The sequence below is a fragment of the Neodiprion lecontei genome, chromosome 2, assembly GCF_021901455.1.
Source record: "Neodiprion lecontei isolate iyNeoLeco1 chromosome 2, iyNeoLeco1.1, whole genome shotgun sequence".
Lineage (NCBI taxonomy): Eukaryota > Metazoa > Arthropoda > Insecta > Hymenoptera > Diprionidae > Neodiprion > Neodiprion lecontei.
The window spans coordinates 28998518-29012048 of NC_060261.1; the positions used below are offsets into that span (position 1 = coordinate 28998518).

Below are 13531 nucleotides of genomic sequence, written 5' to 3' on the forward strand. Positions count from 1 at the left end.
TTAAAACTCTGCCCTCCAAGTTGGACACCGTTTTGAAAAATGCTGTTTCGAGAAAAACGCGTTCAAAGTTTCAAGTGAGGAAATTTTAGGTAAATCGTTTACTTACGGTCAATCAGCGATGCCAGGTCCATACAATATCCCTTCTGCTTCTTCAAAAAGATCGTGCTCAATGGATTGTTCAGTCCGACGAGCTGTCCTCGCCTCTTTGCTATCCAGGGACGCCCGGCGGTTTGCTTGGGTGATGCGCGCATTCTTGTACTTAGCGGCGAAATCTGCGGCGCTTGGCCCTATCGTGCATCCCATCGTCTCCAAAATTTTTAAAATTGGGTCGTAACCTTCATTGAAGGTGCACACAGCACACTGCGTAGCGATTTCTACTATCTGCTTGCCGCAGAATACGTGCTTTGGGCCTAGTTGCCACACACAGTGATTGATTGATTTTCAAGAATTTAGCACGCCATATGCTTTTTTTTTGAAAATTGAGTGCGACAAAAAAATAAGTCGCGCGACTAATTTACGGCTAATTAACGGCAAATTATGCAATAGTCCGAATTCACATTTTCAACAATTGGTGAGCCAAGTTCATGTACGTGCAGGTAGGAACGAGACAATAGAAATAACGGTCGCACGGGCAGACGGCCGACGCGGCAGCTGTAGCGCTCCGTTGCCTTCTTCCAAAAAATGCTGTACAGTAACCAAAATAATCTGAATTCCGGCATGAAAATTTCAGGGAATATTCGGAAGAGTGTATACTATTCGATAAAGCAAAAAAAAAAAAATCGATTTTTTGAAAATTTCACACTGGAAAGCTCCCTTAACTATTTTCATTTTTTACCACAATCGAAAAGTATAGTTCCAGGTAGAAAATGAAAATTAGTTTTGTAGCTGTTACTATTCTTTCTCATTACGATCACTGTTGCTATATTTTCTTGAGACTGTTGCGAAAATTTAATGCTTGTGCAACTATAAATTGACGTTAAAGCCTTGTTTGACTAAAAAAGTAGAGCAAACCTCAGAAACTGATTTTGCGTTGCAATTACCAAAAGAAGATCGACAATAGCGCAAAATGGTTACGCGTACCTCGTTTTTCTTAATTCCAACAACATTAAAACAGTTTTTTTGTTATTAGTAACAAATGAAATTTTTCTCAGCGTATAATTACGGTTATTTCAATGCTCTTTATTCGTTTATTTCAGTAACGAGAGTACAGTCAACCGATTATTAGCTTATCTGTCAATTTTCGCTTCCGAATTCGGGCTGCTTTGCGTTATCCTATTAAGAAGGTAATTTTCCTCACATGTCCTCTGAGGTCATATTCCACGACCCCCGTGTGAGGATTGACGTATCCCAGTATTTGCCTACGAAGAAAAATCCGTGAATAAGCTCGATTCAAAATGTTCAATATCTAAGTGTATTCTGAACCTCGACACAGGGCTTTGATTTTTTTTCAGGACCAGTATAAACTGTCAAATTAACTATTTACGGCGATTTTTGATCGGACTCTATGCTGTCACCGAAAGTCGGAATTCCCTGAGTGTTCGTATTGCTATTTAAGTTTGTTATCGTGTTCTGTATCGTTGGACTGAAGAGAAAGCGTCTCGCTGCAGGGCTGAGATTCGATAGCGTTCTCCTGGCTTCTTCGAGCACGCTATAATTGAAAACAATTCAAGAGCGATTGAAATATTTTCTGTTACACGAAAAAAATAAGATGAAGGATGAGCTGAAGATGCAACTCACTCGACTGTACGCGCAGGGTGATCGTGCTGCGCTTTGTGTCTTCGATATTGGTCCGAAAGCCGGTGATTCGCAAATCCGGATCGTTGCGTAACCTGAAAATTTGGTTTCACAGATTTCTAGTCAACCGCGGCATTCGAGTTCGAAACAACGATGAAAACAATCACATTTTTACATCTCAGATACAACACACCGGTATAGATAAAGTCTAAGTGACCGTCTAAAATACGCATAATATCCGTAAAATGCATTAATTAAGGGTGACGTACATATTACAGATATATCTGGGTTGTTTTACGGTTGTCTGTGTGCGTGGATGCAATTGTGGAAAAATAATGTTTACCTGTTTGCAGTTGATCTTAGGTGATTTTATTCCCCCTAACAATCAGTTTATTGTCCATCATTATCATTCGACGACATTGTTTCCAGTAACGAAACCACTCTCAACTGTATTGTTTCTGTTTGACTGTATATTTTGTGTATCGAGATAAGAAATGGAATGAAAAAATGTACATTCTCATCCCACATATTGGCTAAATCAGAGAGAGAATCCTGTGCAAAATGGATCCCTGCAAATCGTATTTTCTGATGAGATGAAAAATGAAAAAGGGTCTTCGGATATCCTCCATGTTTGTGTGGGGCTGGTGGATCACGTTATTGTTTGTGTTTGTGTTTTAATTCAGATTGATACGAATAATTTTTCTCAGTGTAGTGTGTTTGACCATTGTCAAATGAATATTCAGTGTCGACGACCGTGTTCTTTGATTTCGTTCGTCTTCGACGACCGCCAATGACAGATCGCTGTTACTTTATAGCTAAAGATTTTCACGAGGGGTGAAACGACGCGATGAAGGTGGTGTCAGATTTACCTGAGCATTCATGGCGCCTAGTACCATAACGCTAAGGATCAGAACGCTGGGCTGGCGTGCGAAAAACGACATCGTGTGAGGTTGATTGGTCGGAATCCACTATCAAACACAAGCCAATAACTCTTCGTCTGGTTATTTTATCACGCAGAATGCTGCGCTCCGATTCCAACTCACCGACAATAAAACCAGGTTTACATCTGCAGCGACCTGTAAGCGGCAATTTATCAACACTCGCGGCACCGGCAGCTTCGTATCACCCAGAAATGGGGGGTTCGGCAGGTGATAAAGAAAATAGCTCGGAAAGGAAATGACAGGAACACGCAGGCTGTCAGTCTTTGATTTTTTCTTCTCGCACGAAACAGAAAATGAATACGTAAATAAAAATGTTTGCGCTCTAAAAAAGCTCTGCGCTTCTAGAGAGAGAAATTTCGAGTTATGGTTATTTAATGTACGGTCATTAACTGTTTTCAATTTTTGACATGATAGAAAAATATTATTCTGACTCCAAAGTGGAAATTATTTTCGCAGTTGTAGCAAGAAGATTATTTATGTTTTTTACTCTTGTTTTCGATGTCGTTGCTCCTACCATTGCAATAATTTAATGTTGGTGAAAGAATAAACTGATGTTAAAGGCTTATTTAATTAGAAAAAATATTTAGCAAACTAACCAAGCACAGATTTAACCCTAAAATAACTCGGAAATGTAGCATCAACAAGTAAAATTAAAACTAAACAGTTACTAGCACCACATTTTATTTTAATTCCAACAATATGCAAACTATTATCGTGACGATACTCATTTTACTATAACTTTCTAATAACTGTAACAAACGGATTGTTTTCAGTGTAGAAACATCTCACGAAGAACAAATTCGTAATTAGAATAATTGTAAAACATGAACAATGTTTATCTAAGTAACGATTGATTGGTTCCAGGATGATTTTAGGACCGATTTACATTGGCACGTTACCGAACTCGTGCTGTACAACTCGGTGGCACGTAAGTACATTACAATAATGCGGCTGTGCGATTTGTAGTTAACAGAACCAGAGTGCGATAGTCAGATTATCGGGTATTGTTCGCGTGTTTGATTCGAAGTTAAGTTCGGTAATATTAAAAGCCCCGAGACCCGGTCTCATTTCCTCTAACCGGTGGACTGAAATAATGAAATCGCACTGCAATGTCGAATGCTTTATATTTATTGTATAACTGATACAGCGTTGATTGTTGTTGTTGATGTTTTTTTTTTTTAAAGGTACTTTTCGTCACTCTAAATCATTTGCGAAAAACATCAAGAGACAGATGAATATAATCAAATGCATGTACAATAATTAATACACGTGTATAGGTACGTGATTATTTGCAGTTTCAAATGGTGTTAGATATAATAATCGTCTAGCAGATCATTCGCTTGTTATCAGCATCGAGATCTTCTTCGGCTGGCTCACGGTCGACGTGGAATCAGCGCCAAAGTCAGTTTTGGGTACAATTGAAATCAAAATCCATTTCCTTGTGGAAAATAAGAGTCCCCTCAACTGTTTTTAGCCTGTTTTTATATTCTAATTTAACTGTGTTGTGTTTGGAATTCCAACTTTTCTTAAGATTTTGGCGAACTTTCGAGGAAAAATTATTTTCTGTCATTGACGAAAATGGCATCGAATCCAAAGTAATTCGAAAAGACTGATGAAAATCGAACTGCACGTAATGAATTGTTACACTGAGAGAAATTTTTAGTTCCGGTTATCGCTCAGTCCTTAACTATTTTCATTTTTCACCACAATCGAAAAATATAGTTCTAGGTAGAAAATGATAATTAGTTTTGTAGCTGTTACCGGAAAGTCTAGTTTCCGTTACTATTCTTTCTTATTACGATCACTGTTGCTATATTTTCTTGCAACTGTTGGGAAAATTCAATGCTTGTGCAACAATAAATTGACGTTAAAGCCTTATTTAACGAAAAAAGTAGAGTAAACCTCAGAAACCGATTTTGCGTTGCAATAACCAAAAAAGGATCGGCGATAGCGCAAAATGGTTAAGCTTACCTCGTTTTTCGTAATTCCAACAATATTGAAACAGTTTTTTTAACGATACCTGTTTTACTCAATTCTTCTACTTACTGTAACAAATGAAATTTTTCTCCGTGTACTTGAAAATATTTTCATGACAGTTCGGATATTATAGAAAAAATTATTCTTCTTATTTCTTCTTTTCCGGAGTTGACGCAGTTTTTATTCTTCTCGGTCAAGAATCACTGACTTGCAAACCCTCTCGAAGTACTTTCGCATCCTGTCGACCTGCTTCTTTAGATCGGTAAGAATTGCGTCCAGCTCCTCGGAAAAATTTGTCTCGTTCGTCTTATCACTGCTGTAAAAATCCATGACCTCTAGGCCAGGAACACGGTCCTGAATCGGAGAAATAGGGTCGGATGAATCCTCATACCCTGAGAAATAAGAAAATTTGTTTCAGGCGTCATTGACTCGAACCCTAAAATCTGACATTCAGTAATAACGTCAATTAGTAAAATTAGAAGACAATTATTATCAGCCCTACGCATCTAGTCACGCACTGGATTTCACGTGTCCGACATCGCCTTGGCGGTCCTGGTCGTAGATTTCGAATTTTTCAACGGAGTCAACAAGGTTCGTGAAGCTGATGCCGGTTTCTAATACGCGCAAAGACGGGGTTTTCGGTTCAGCGACACTGTTGACGGTAGGCTTGATACTCGAGCTTTTTTCTGCAGAAACTTCATCCAGAATGAACTTGAGCTTCTGGCTCAGCCACTCTGTCTGCAAATCGGGATTTGGGAGCTGCTGAAGTTTTTACGTTGACAGATTATTTGAAGCTATTAAAAAATGTGGCAATAATTAACTCACCGCTTGTTCTCCGTGATCTCCATGCGCAAATTCCGTCGCCAATTTTTCAAACTTTTCAATCTGCGAGATAATAAATGACCTCGGATCTTCTGGCCCAATTGTAATTTTCATTTCTATATCGTTTTCCGGTTCCCTTAGGGGTGCGCCATTAAAGGAGTTAGTGTCTTCTGTAGCTGGCAGCATCTCTATCGTCGAAATGTCGAATGGACTCTCTATTGGAGGTTCGGAGTGCGCTCTGACTATTTGAAAGAGATTTATTGGTTAAAGATGACGCTTGGTGAACAATGAATTTTAAATATGATGATCAACGATACAAGAGTTCCAAAAAATTGACCATCGCCGTTTTCCGTGCAACTATTTGCAAGAATTACGTGAAGATTATCGACGAGCTGAAACGGAGCATTTTCCATATATGGGTGTGAAAATGGCAAAAGAAACTCACCTGCTTCTTCCAAACTTGAATATGGGCTCAGAGATCGAGACTCTATCTGGAATCGTGCACGAGTTGCGAAAGTCAAACAGGGATGCATAACACATAAAATCGAAAAAATCTGTTTCAACATACCCCTACAGCTATGGCGATGAATAAGACGAGAAAATACTTCATTCTTTTGACTCGGATATTCTCCTGTAAATTAAGCTTTGTAGATTGAAAAACGATCACAATGCAATTGATCGATTATTGACGCAGTCTGCAGTGTCGTAGAACGAAGACCTGGACTTTTATACCCACCGGATGATTGCATGGAATGTATAAAGGTGGCATGCCATTGCTTTGACAAACATGTAAGGTAAGTAACTCGCATCAGACACTGACTGGGGATTTACTTTTGCAGCTCTCTAACGACGGCAATTGTTTATAGTAACTCAGAAATCATTGTCAATTAGTGACGCAGTATCGCTGAACAGCAACAATTGCCCATACATACCGTATACCTGCTACTAAAACAATATATTCTCGAATTCTCAACAATAAATCGCCTGAGGCAGATTTTTTCTTATCCGTTTGAGTTAGAAATTTGTTTATTCTTCCACTCTGTAAAAGTTAGGGAAAAATCAACAGACTGTCGGATAATTGAAAGTATTCACATTGGACAGCAAAATGCAAGAAGTTAGTTGAACAGTTATTTTGCAAATACTGAGAAATCTTCACTGTAAATTCTATGTTCGCAGATGATTTATTTATCCTTAGGAACCTTGAACGGTGAGAAAGAATACGTATATTATTGTTCTCGACTAAATTCAACACTGAATTCTTCGCTTCTACGCAACCACATCAATAATTCGCGTATGAGCTTGTCACTGGATACCATGAAATATACCAAATATTTTTAACAAACAGCACATTCATTCGCAGTAAATTGTACTCGAATTTCTATACAAATCGTACGCATCACGTCAAACATCCACTGCGTTCCTGTTTACTAATTACGTATCAATGAGAAGCAACGCGACGTTGGCGTTTCTGAACAAGTCAGGATACTTTTTATTTACGTCTAGCTATAACTCGTAGTTTCTGGTTTAGTGCTTCGAACAAAGCGATAATTATCAGCAAAATGGTTTAACAATATAATGGAAAACTAAAACATATTCGAAAGTTACGTGAAATGAAAAACTGTGCGATTCCGAAAATTCAAGTTACGATAGAGCAAAGTTCCGAAAACTAAAGTACCGATAGATCAAAATTCCAATAAATAAAGTTACGATCGAGCAAAGTTCCAGAAATTCAAATATACTCACACTGCGCGGTTTATACAACAAGTGGGTGTAAAAAATCAGTAAAACCAAAAATCATCATGACCAGAATTCCGAACGCAAAAGTATCGAAATTCCAAAACAGATGAAGATTAAACTGGTGAAACTTCACGAAGCCAGAGATTCACAAAATTCAAAATCTTCGATGATTCGGTATTTAGATATATCAGATTTTTCAATTCTCAACAGAACATGGAATGAAAATACTATTACTCTACTAGTTAAAATAACTCCCTATGTAAGAAAAAAAAACAATGTTACGTTCAAATTAATGTTAATACAAAGGAAGAAACGCTTGGTTAAAATCAGAAAACAGAGATACTTTATGAGGTACGTAAGAACAACGGACCCCTTGTTATCAGTCAAAAGTTTCTCGTATCAGCCACCCGAGTTGGGCGCTGCAATCGGGCAGAAATGATGCGAGGGGGTAGCGCGTTGGTTTTCAGAATTTTCAGTCGAACTGTAGACATAGTGACGATCAGAAGTGCTCAAGATAGTTAAGGAGACATCGGTATCCAAACAACAGTGGCACGAGGGGGGGAGTTCGTCAATTTGAAGTTGAATACGAGGTAGGTGTGGATACATATATTAGAGGCGCCCGGTTTTCTGCTTCGTGTAGGGATCCGGCATTTGATTATAAACAGATCGCACGTATCGAATCGATCATTGTTGTCGTTGAAAGAAAGCATAAACGGCTCACGTGGCTAAGTAATGAGGAGTTTTTGGTTCGAGGTAGGTGTACATGTGCGTGCTGGAGCCCCTGACGCCATGATCGATAAGTTAGAGGCGGTTCGATTTATTTTTTTAATTGAAAAAGACTCACTACCACCTAATTTTCAACTTTACTGTTCCTCGGTAATGCTGACACAGACACTGCGTGATTTTTCCAATTTCCGTAATTAAATTCAAGCTTCGCACCGATTAAACAAAATCGGGTAATATCAAATGTTAATAACGATTCGTTACCTCACCATTATTAATTAATAATAATTCAATCATTTTTGCATTACACGACAGTATAATAAAACAACCGTGAAGATACTGCCGAGCATCAAGAAGAAATAGACATTCAGTTAGTTCGTAACTTAGTTTATTAATTCATTTTTATATACCAAAAGTACAGAGAAAAAACACAAAATTGATAATAATCATCGTGGTTATTATTATCTCCGAGTATTTTATTTTATATAGTTTTCGTGATCAAGATCGGCTGTTGCCAGCAGCGCTTTGTTTCGATTCTTGAGACGTCTTGAACCACTCACTCCTCCACAGCCCCCATCCTTTGGTACTACAGTTCACTCTCTCAATAGGGCCGCTATTATCCGAAGGGCCGAAGCCACGAAAAAAATTCGCAAACCTCTCATTAGGGCCAGCCTCAATACACGTTGTTTACATCGGTTGGAGAAATGCTGGCGTGTCGATATTTTGTTAACACGTCCGTTTTTTTCCACATAATTTTTCATGCAAACGTTTTACATGAAAAATTGTGTGTTTAAATGGGAATTAGTTCGCTTCTTTTGTAAAAGAAATTAAAGAACCGTTTCGTTGGCTGTGCGGTCCTATTCAGAGGGCGCTGTGCTTCATAGATGAACTTCAGTCGGGGAGTGGGGAACAGTAACCGACTACAAAAGCGGAGATGCGATTTCACCGTGAATGTGATCGGAAACAGCCGAGAAGCTATCGCTGAAAATAAAAAAAAAATGAGAAATAATATTACAAATACGTAGTACAAGGAGAAAAAATTACTAGACCATATTTTTTCATTTCTCTTATAGGACAACATTCCTAGAGTAAAGAGATATTCAAAAAATCGTTTTGAGAGTAACGAAAGATTCTTTTTTGAAGAAAAAAATTGACAAAAATCGTTCCATGATTAAAAACAATTTCCCATCTTGAGAGTTGAATAACGAATGCGATCATATTTTTTTGAGAATTTCAAAAAATTGCTATACTGTGAGAAATAATCTCATAAACATTTTTATTGTTCATAGAAACTACAAAAATATATTTCTTCAGAACTAGACTTCGGAAAGTGTCTCCCGTTACCTTTAGAACGCATTTTTGAACATCTCTCTACGGTAGATGGTACCCGATAATATATTACTAGCGTAAAACAAATTTTCCAACCAACGACCAAATACGGTTATATTTTTTTCAGTCATATTTTACGTGAAAAAAATTTCAATCAATTAAAAAATACAAGGTCAAAAAACATCCAGAATCGGTCGATTTGAGATGAAAATTCCCTTATTGTTCTGCCTGAAATTTTGATTCGAAAATCGTAAAAAGACGGTAGCTACAAAATTTGTACGCTTTTATTTCAATCTCACCCGTGTTTGATTTGCTCTGAATATTTGCCTTCGTGGTCTTCATGTTCTTTGTGGTCTTTGTTCTCGTGGCCTTCGGACTCTTCGTGATCGTCGCTTTTGTGGCCTTCGTATTCTTTCTGGCCTTCGTAGTTTTCGTCGTCTTCGCTTTTGTGGCCTTCATATTCTTTCTGGCCTTCGTAGTTTTCGTGGTCTTCGCTTTTGTGGCCTTCATATTTTTTCTGGCCTTCGGACTCTTCGTGATCTTCGCTTTTGTAGCCTTCATATTCTTTCTCGTCTTCGGACTCTTCGTGATCTTCGCCTTTGTGGCCTTGATATTCTTCCTGGCCTTTGCTCTCGTGGTCCGAGAAGCGTTCGTTATCTTTGTTTTCATGGATTTCGGGCTCCTCGTGATCTTCGCTGTAACTGCTCAAGGATTCGTCGCGGTCTTTGCTCTCATGAATCGCGTGGTCTTGATGACCTCCGTCAATCGAATGATCATCCTGTCCACCTGCAGACAAAAGTTTAGGTGATATCCGCAAAAGTGTCAAGAATGATAATGTATAACGTATAATGGAAGCGGACAATAAAACTGGAATATGTAAGTCATAAATGGTTTCAAATTGTCAGCGCCTTTACATAATTTCTATAAATTTTGGTTACCAACATCTTATTGAATGATCAAAATTGACTTGATAGCAGTCCGTATTAAATTTCTCATATTAAATAAGCTTCAAATGACCGAGGCAGCTTTATTTTCTTGAAATCGCTTTCACGCGGCAATCCCATATCAACTGATGATACAAATTTCACTAAAACTGCACATACCGTAGGGGGCTGCTTCGCTGAAAGCGATGACGGCGATGGTTAACAAACCAAAGACGAAATAACTGGACATTTTTATTACAAAATCGTCACGTTACTGCTGATGTATATCACTGAAGACGCTGGATAAAACTGTACAGATCCAGGATGGCTATCACATATTTATAGACAAGTTCGCACGTTCGATTCGCGATTCCATGATGGAATTACTGATTTACGGATCAGAAGAAAAAAGGAAGAGGTGGGTGAACGGTAAACGATCGAGACAAATAAAGAATTTGGATATGATCAAGCATATGTTTCAATGTATTCGACGCATGACGTCTTCCGCGAGACGCGGCGTTGATTTACGTTAATGAGTGGAAAGGAGTATGCAGCCTGTATTTTATTTAAATGATATTTGAATGCTGGACTTGTTTATTTTTGTTTAATCGTTCGTTATTTTTTTCTTTGTTTTATACTCAATAAATGTCAAGAATTGAAAATAGCGACCATCTGCTGCTGATCCGGTTTTTATAACCATCGACTTTCGTAACCGATCATTCGGTTTCGGACATAGAGAATATAAGGGATATTCCCGGCGCAACGGTCCGGTAATCGGCCGATGATCAGCGAATTCGATGCCAGAATCTCATTTCTTACGATCTTGTGAAGAATTTTCCATAGTTTTGGGTCCCAAACGATTCTCGACTCCCAACAGCAAATCGCGATCGAAGGAATTTCCTTAGGATCTACTCGATTCGCTAGGAAATTTTATTGAACATAGTTCTAACTGTGAAAAAAGTGTGCTACAACTTTCAGGTGCACGTATTTTTTTATTCGCCGGCGATAAATTGTTGAAGATAATATTCTGGGACAAAAACGTTTTTCGTTCTCAGGCCTTTATTGAATTGTTCTGTGTTAGAAGTTGATTTTATCCGTCATATATTCATTCGTACAGTGCAGACTCACCAGTAGAAATTTTATCAGAGGAGAGAAGCTAATCAACGCTGAACATATTACTCATTATGGAAAAGATAACCAAAAAAAAAAGGAGTAATTGACTGTTATAACATTACAAACATGCTATTTTCAGCGAAAAAAACACTGGAATTTTTTTTTTCTTACTATCTCACGCCTTTGATTTTGCTATACATTTTACAAAATATTTGGCAGTGTATTGGGAATGTATAAAAAAAAATTGGCATCGTGAAACTCGACATTTTTGCGGAGTAGAAAAAATATTTTACCGAGAAATGTGAGTTAATTAAGGTACATCTGAGTTCTTCTTTTCTCTCGATTCTCTCGATACTCTCGATTCTCTCGATTCTCTTGAATCTCGTTCCAGAACGTAACTCGTGTGGCGTAGCGATGTTATAATAGTCTCTGTTCGGCAGCTGACGTTTCTGATTTCTGATTCACGTTGAACAGATTTGAAACAATGCTGCAGTTTCCGAATTATATCAAAGTTATCCGAAGCTTAAGCTCCGTTTTATTGCACGTTATCTATTGCAAAAACCTAACTTCTTATTTCGTTGTCTAGCATGTTCTGACTGCCTGAACTAATTCTCTGGTTGCGTAATTGATACCGATAGATACCGATAGAATTCGATGAGTAAACATTTTTCTCACGTACTAAATACTTTTTGGGTACTTGGGATTGGATATTCATTCTAGATAAATGAAATTGTTAGGTATAAATCGCAATCTGTATATTTTGATAGAAATTTCACATCTATTCGTGATCTTAGCACTCCGATACATTCGAAAACTGGAATGAATTTTTTTTCCTTCGCCGTGTAGAAGGGTTTCGAACTCTTTGCACTTGGTTCGCGCTAATCGGAGTCAATAATTTCAGTTTTCTTAATAATTGTGTCACATTTGCACGCCGGGTTTTTAAGTTATCTTGGAACAGCTGTTATTTATACGGAAAGCTTCGAGAATAATCATGGAATTTACGGATGAAAGATAAAAGTTTCACCTTTATTTTATACTTTCGAATTTGTAGAATGGTCTTTACATAATTATCAAAGTTATGTCAATTCCAGCAGGTAACAGACGTCTCGACGAGTCCACGCTTTTCTCGTCATTACGATGTTGTCCATTACGCTTCAAATAGAAAAGTCAGATCGACAGTTTTCGGGGTCAACACACTCGTACAAGTTATCGCATCAAGGGGACTTTCGTTTCGATAGGTTTTCCATAATTTCATAAGATTTCAACGCGTATTATATGCGAAGTTGATCCCAAAATGATGCGTGAAATGGTGAAAGGTTGACTTGCCACCTAACCATTTTTCGTAAGTATGCAAAAATGACTAATTGCCAAAATAGCATCGCGTACTCGTGCAAGTATCGAAAATAACTTAGGCTTATGCAAAAGCTCCGAAAAATAACAGACACAAAGTTACTGTCACTTGATAATTAATCAGTGTACCACAAATTACTTTTAATTCGTTGGAACTTTTACGGCTATTCAAATTTCTCAATCAGCGAAAGACTTGCACAAATTACATTTTGTACTCATCATTTTCGGCGTGTCAATGCAAGCATTTAACCGAACAGCCGGCCTCGTTCTTGAGTTCAAAAATTTGCCAACCGTGAAGCTACATCCAAACTCCGGGGTGGAAAAAAAAAAATGAGGGAAGTATATCATAATTGAGCATATTATTTATTGACGTACTCTACAATTATATAGTAACTTGAGAATAGAAAATTAATAACCAGCACCGTGTTAGTGATTGTACCGGGACAATCTCTTGAAACTTGAAAATCAACTGCGCATGCTCGAGTTTTATCAGCTGTTCGTGCAGGCTGGCCATCCCGAGTTTTCAGCTGTCAAACTGTTTCTGGCGGCGATGTAGTTGATACGAATTTTGGAGGTTAAAATCTCAAATAATTGAAGCGGTTACTCGGAAAGGTTTGAGAAGCATTTGTTATTGGGCCGGAAATATGATTCTTCAAAGAACGATCGGAATTTAATGCTTACGCTCTTTGAAAATTCAAACGTACACATTTTGCGTAGGTTGGCCCGCCTGCATCGCAGACAAGAATATCGCTGCGGGAAGATTTCGCCTACCAATGAGATTGAATTATTTGGCGCATGCGCGGTTGATATTCAAGTTTAAAGAGATTGTCCCGGTACATGATTGCCATGTTTATTTTAAATCGATGTATCGATGTTCCGGGT

At 38.1% G+C, this 13531-nt stretch overlaps 3 protein-coding genes across 3 annotated transcripts; all 3 read right to left on the reverse strand.

Moving 5' to 3' along the window:
• Positions 1-1168: 1168 nt before the first annotated feature.
• On the reverse strand, positions 1169-3616 carry LOC107225816. Its single transcript, XM_015666403.2, has 5 exons — positions 3272-3616; positions 2604-2810; positions 1738-1829; positions 1484-1648; positions 1169-1358 (listed from the first exon to the last, which is right to left on the reverse strand). The coding sequence occupies exons 2-5, from the start codon at positions 2673-2675 to the stop codon at positions 1268-1270; spliced, it is 420 nt and encodes a 139-aa protein (XP_015521889.2). The 5' UTR covers positions 2676-2810; positions 3272-3616; the 3' UTR covers positions 1169-1267.
• Positions 3617-4746: 1130 nt separating this feature from the next.
• Positions 4747-6236, reverse strand: LOC124293143. The gene is made up of 6 exons (XM_046732900.1): positions 6211-6236; positions 6043-6105; positions 5920-5965; positions 5478-5716; positions 5171-5414; positions 4747-5044 (listed from the first exon to the last, which is right to left on the reverse strand). The coding sequence occupies exons 2-6, from the start codon at positions 6082-6084 to the stop codon at positions 4833-4835; spliced, it is 783 nt and encodes a 260-aa protein (XP_046588856.1). The 5' UTR covers positions 6085-6105; positions 6211-6236; the 3' UTR covers positions 4747-4832.
• A 2069-nt stretch (positions 6237-8305) lies between these two features.
• LOC107225811 (protein starmaker) lies at positions 8306-10526 on the reverse strand. The gene is made up of 3 exons (XM_015666398.2): positions 10367-10526; positions 9563-10049; positions 8306-8915 (listed from the first exon to the last, which is right to left on the reverse strand). The coding sequence occupies exons 1-3, from the start codon at positions 10434-10436 to the stop codon at positions 8855-8857; spliced, it is 618 nt and encodes a 205-aa protein (XP_015521884.2). The 5' UTR covers positions 10437-10526; the 3' UTR covers positions 8306-8854.
• Between the last annotated feature and the right edge of the window lie 3005 nt (positions 10527-13531).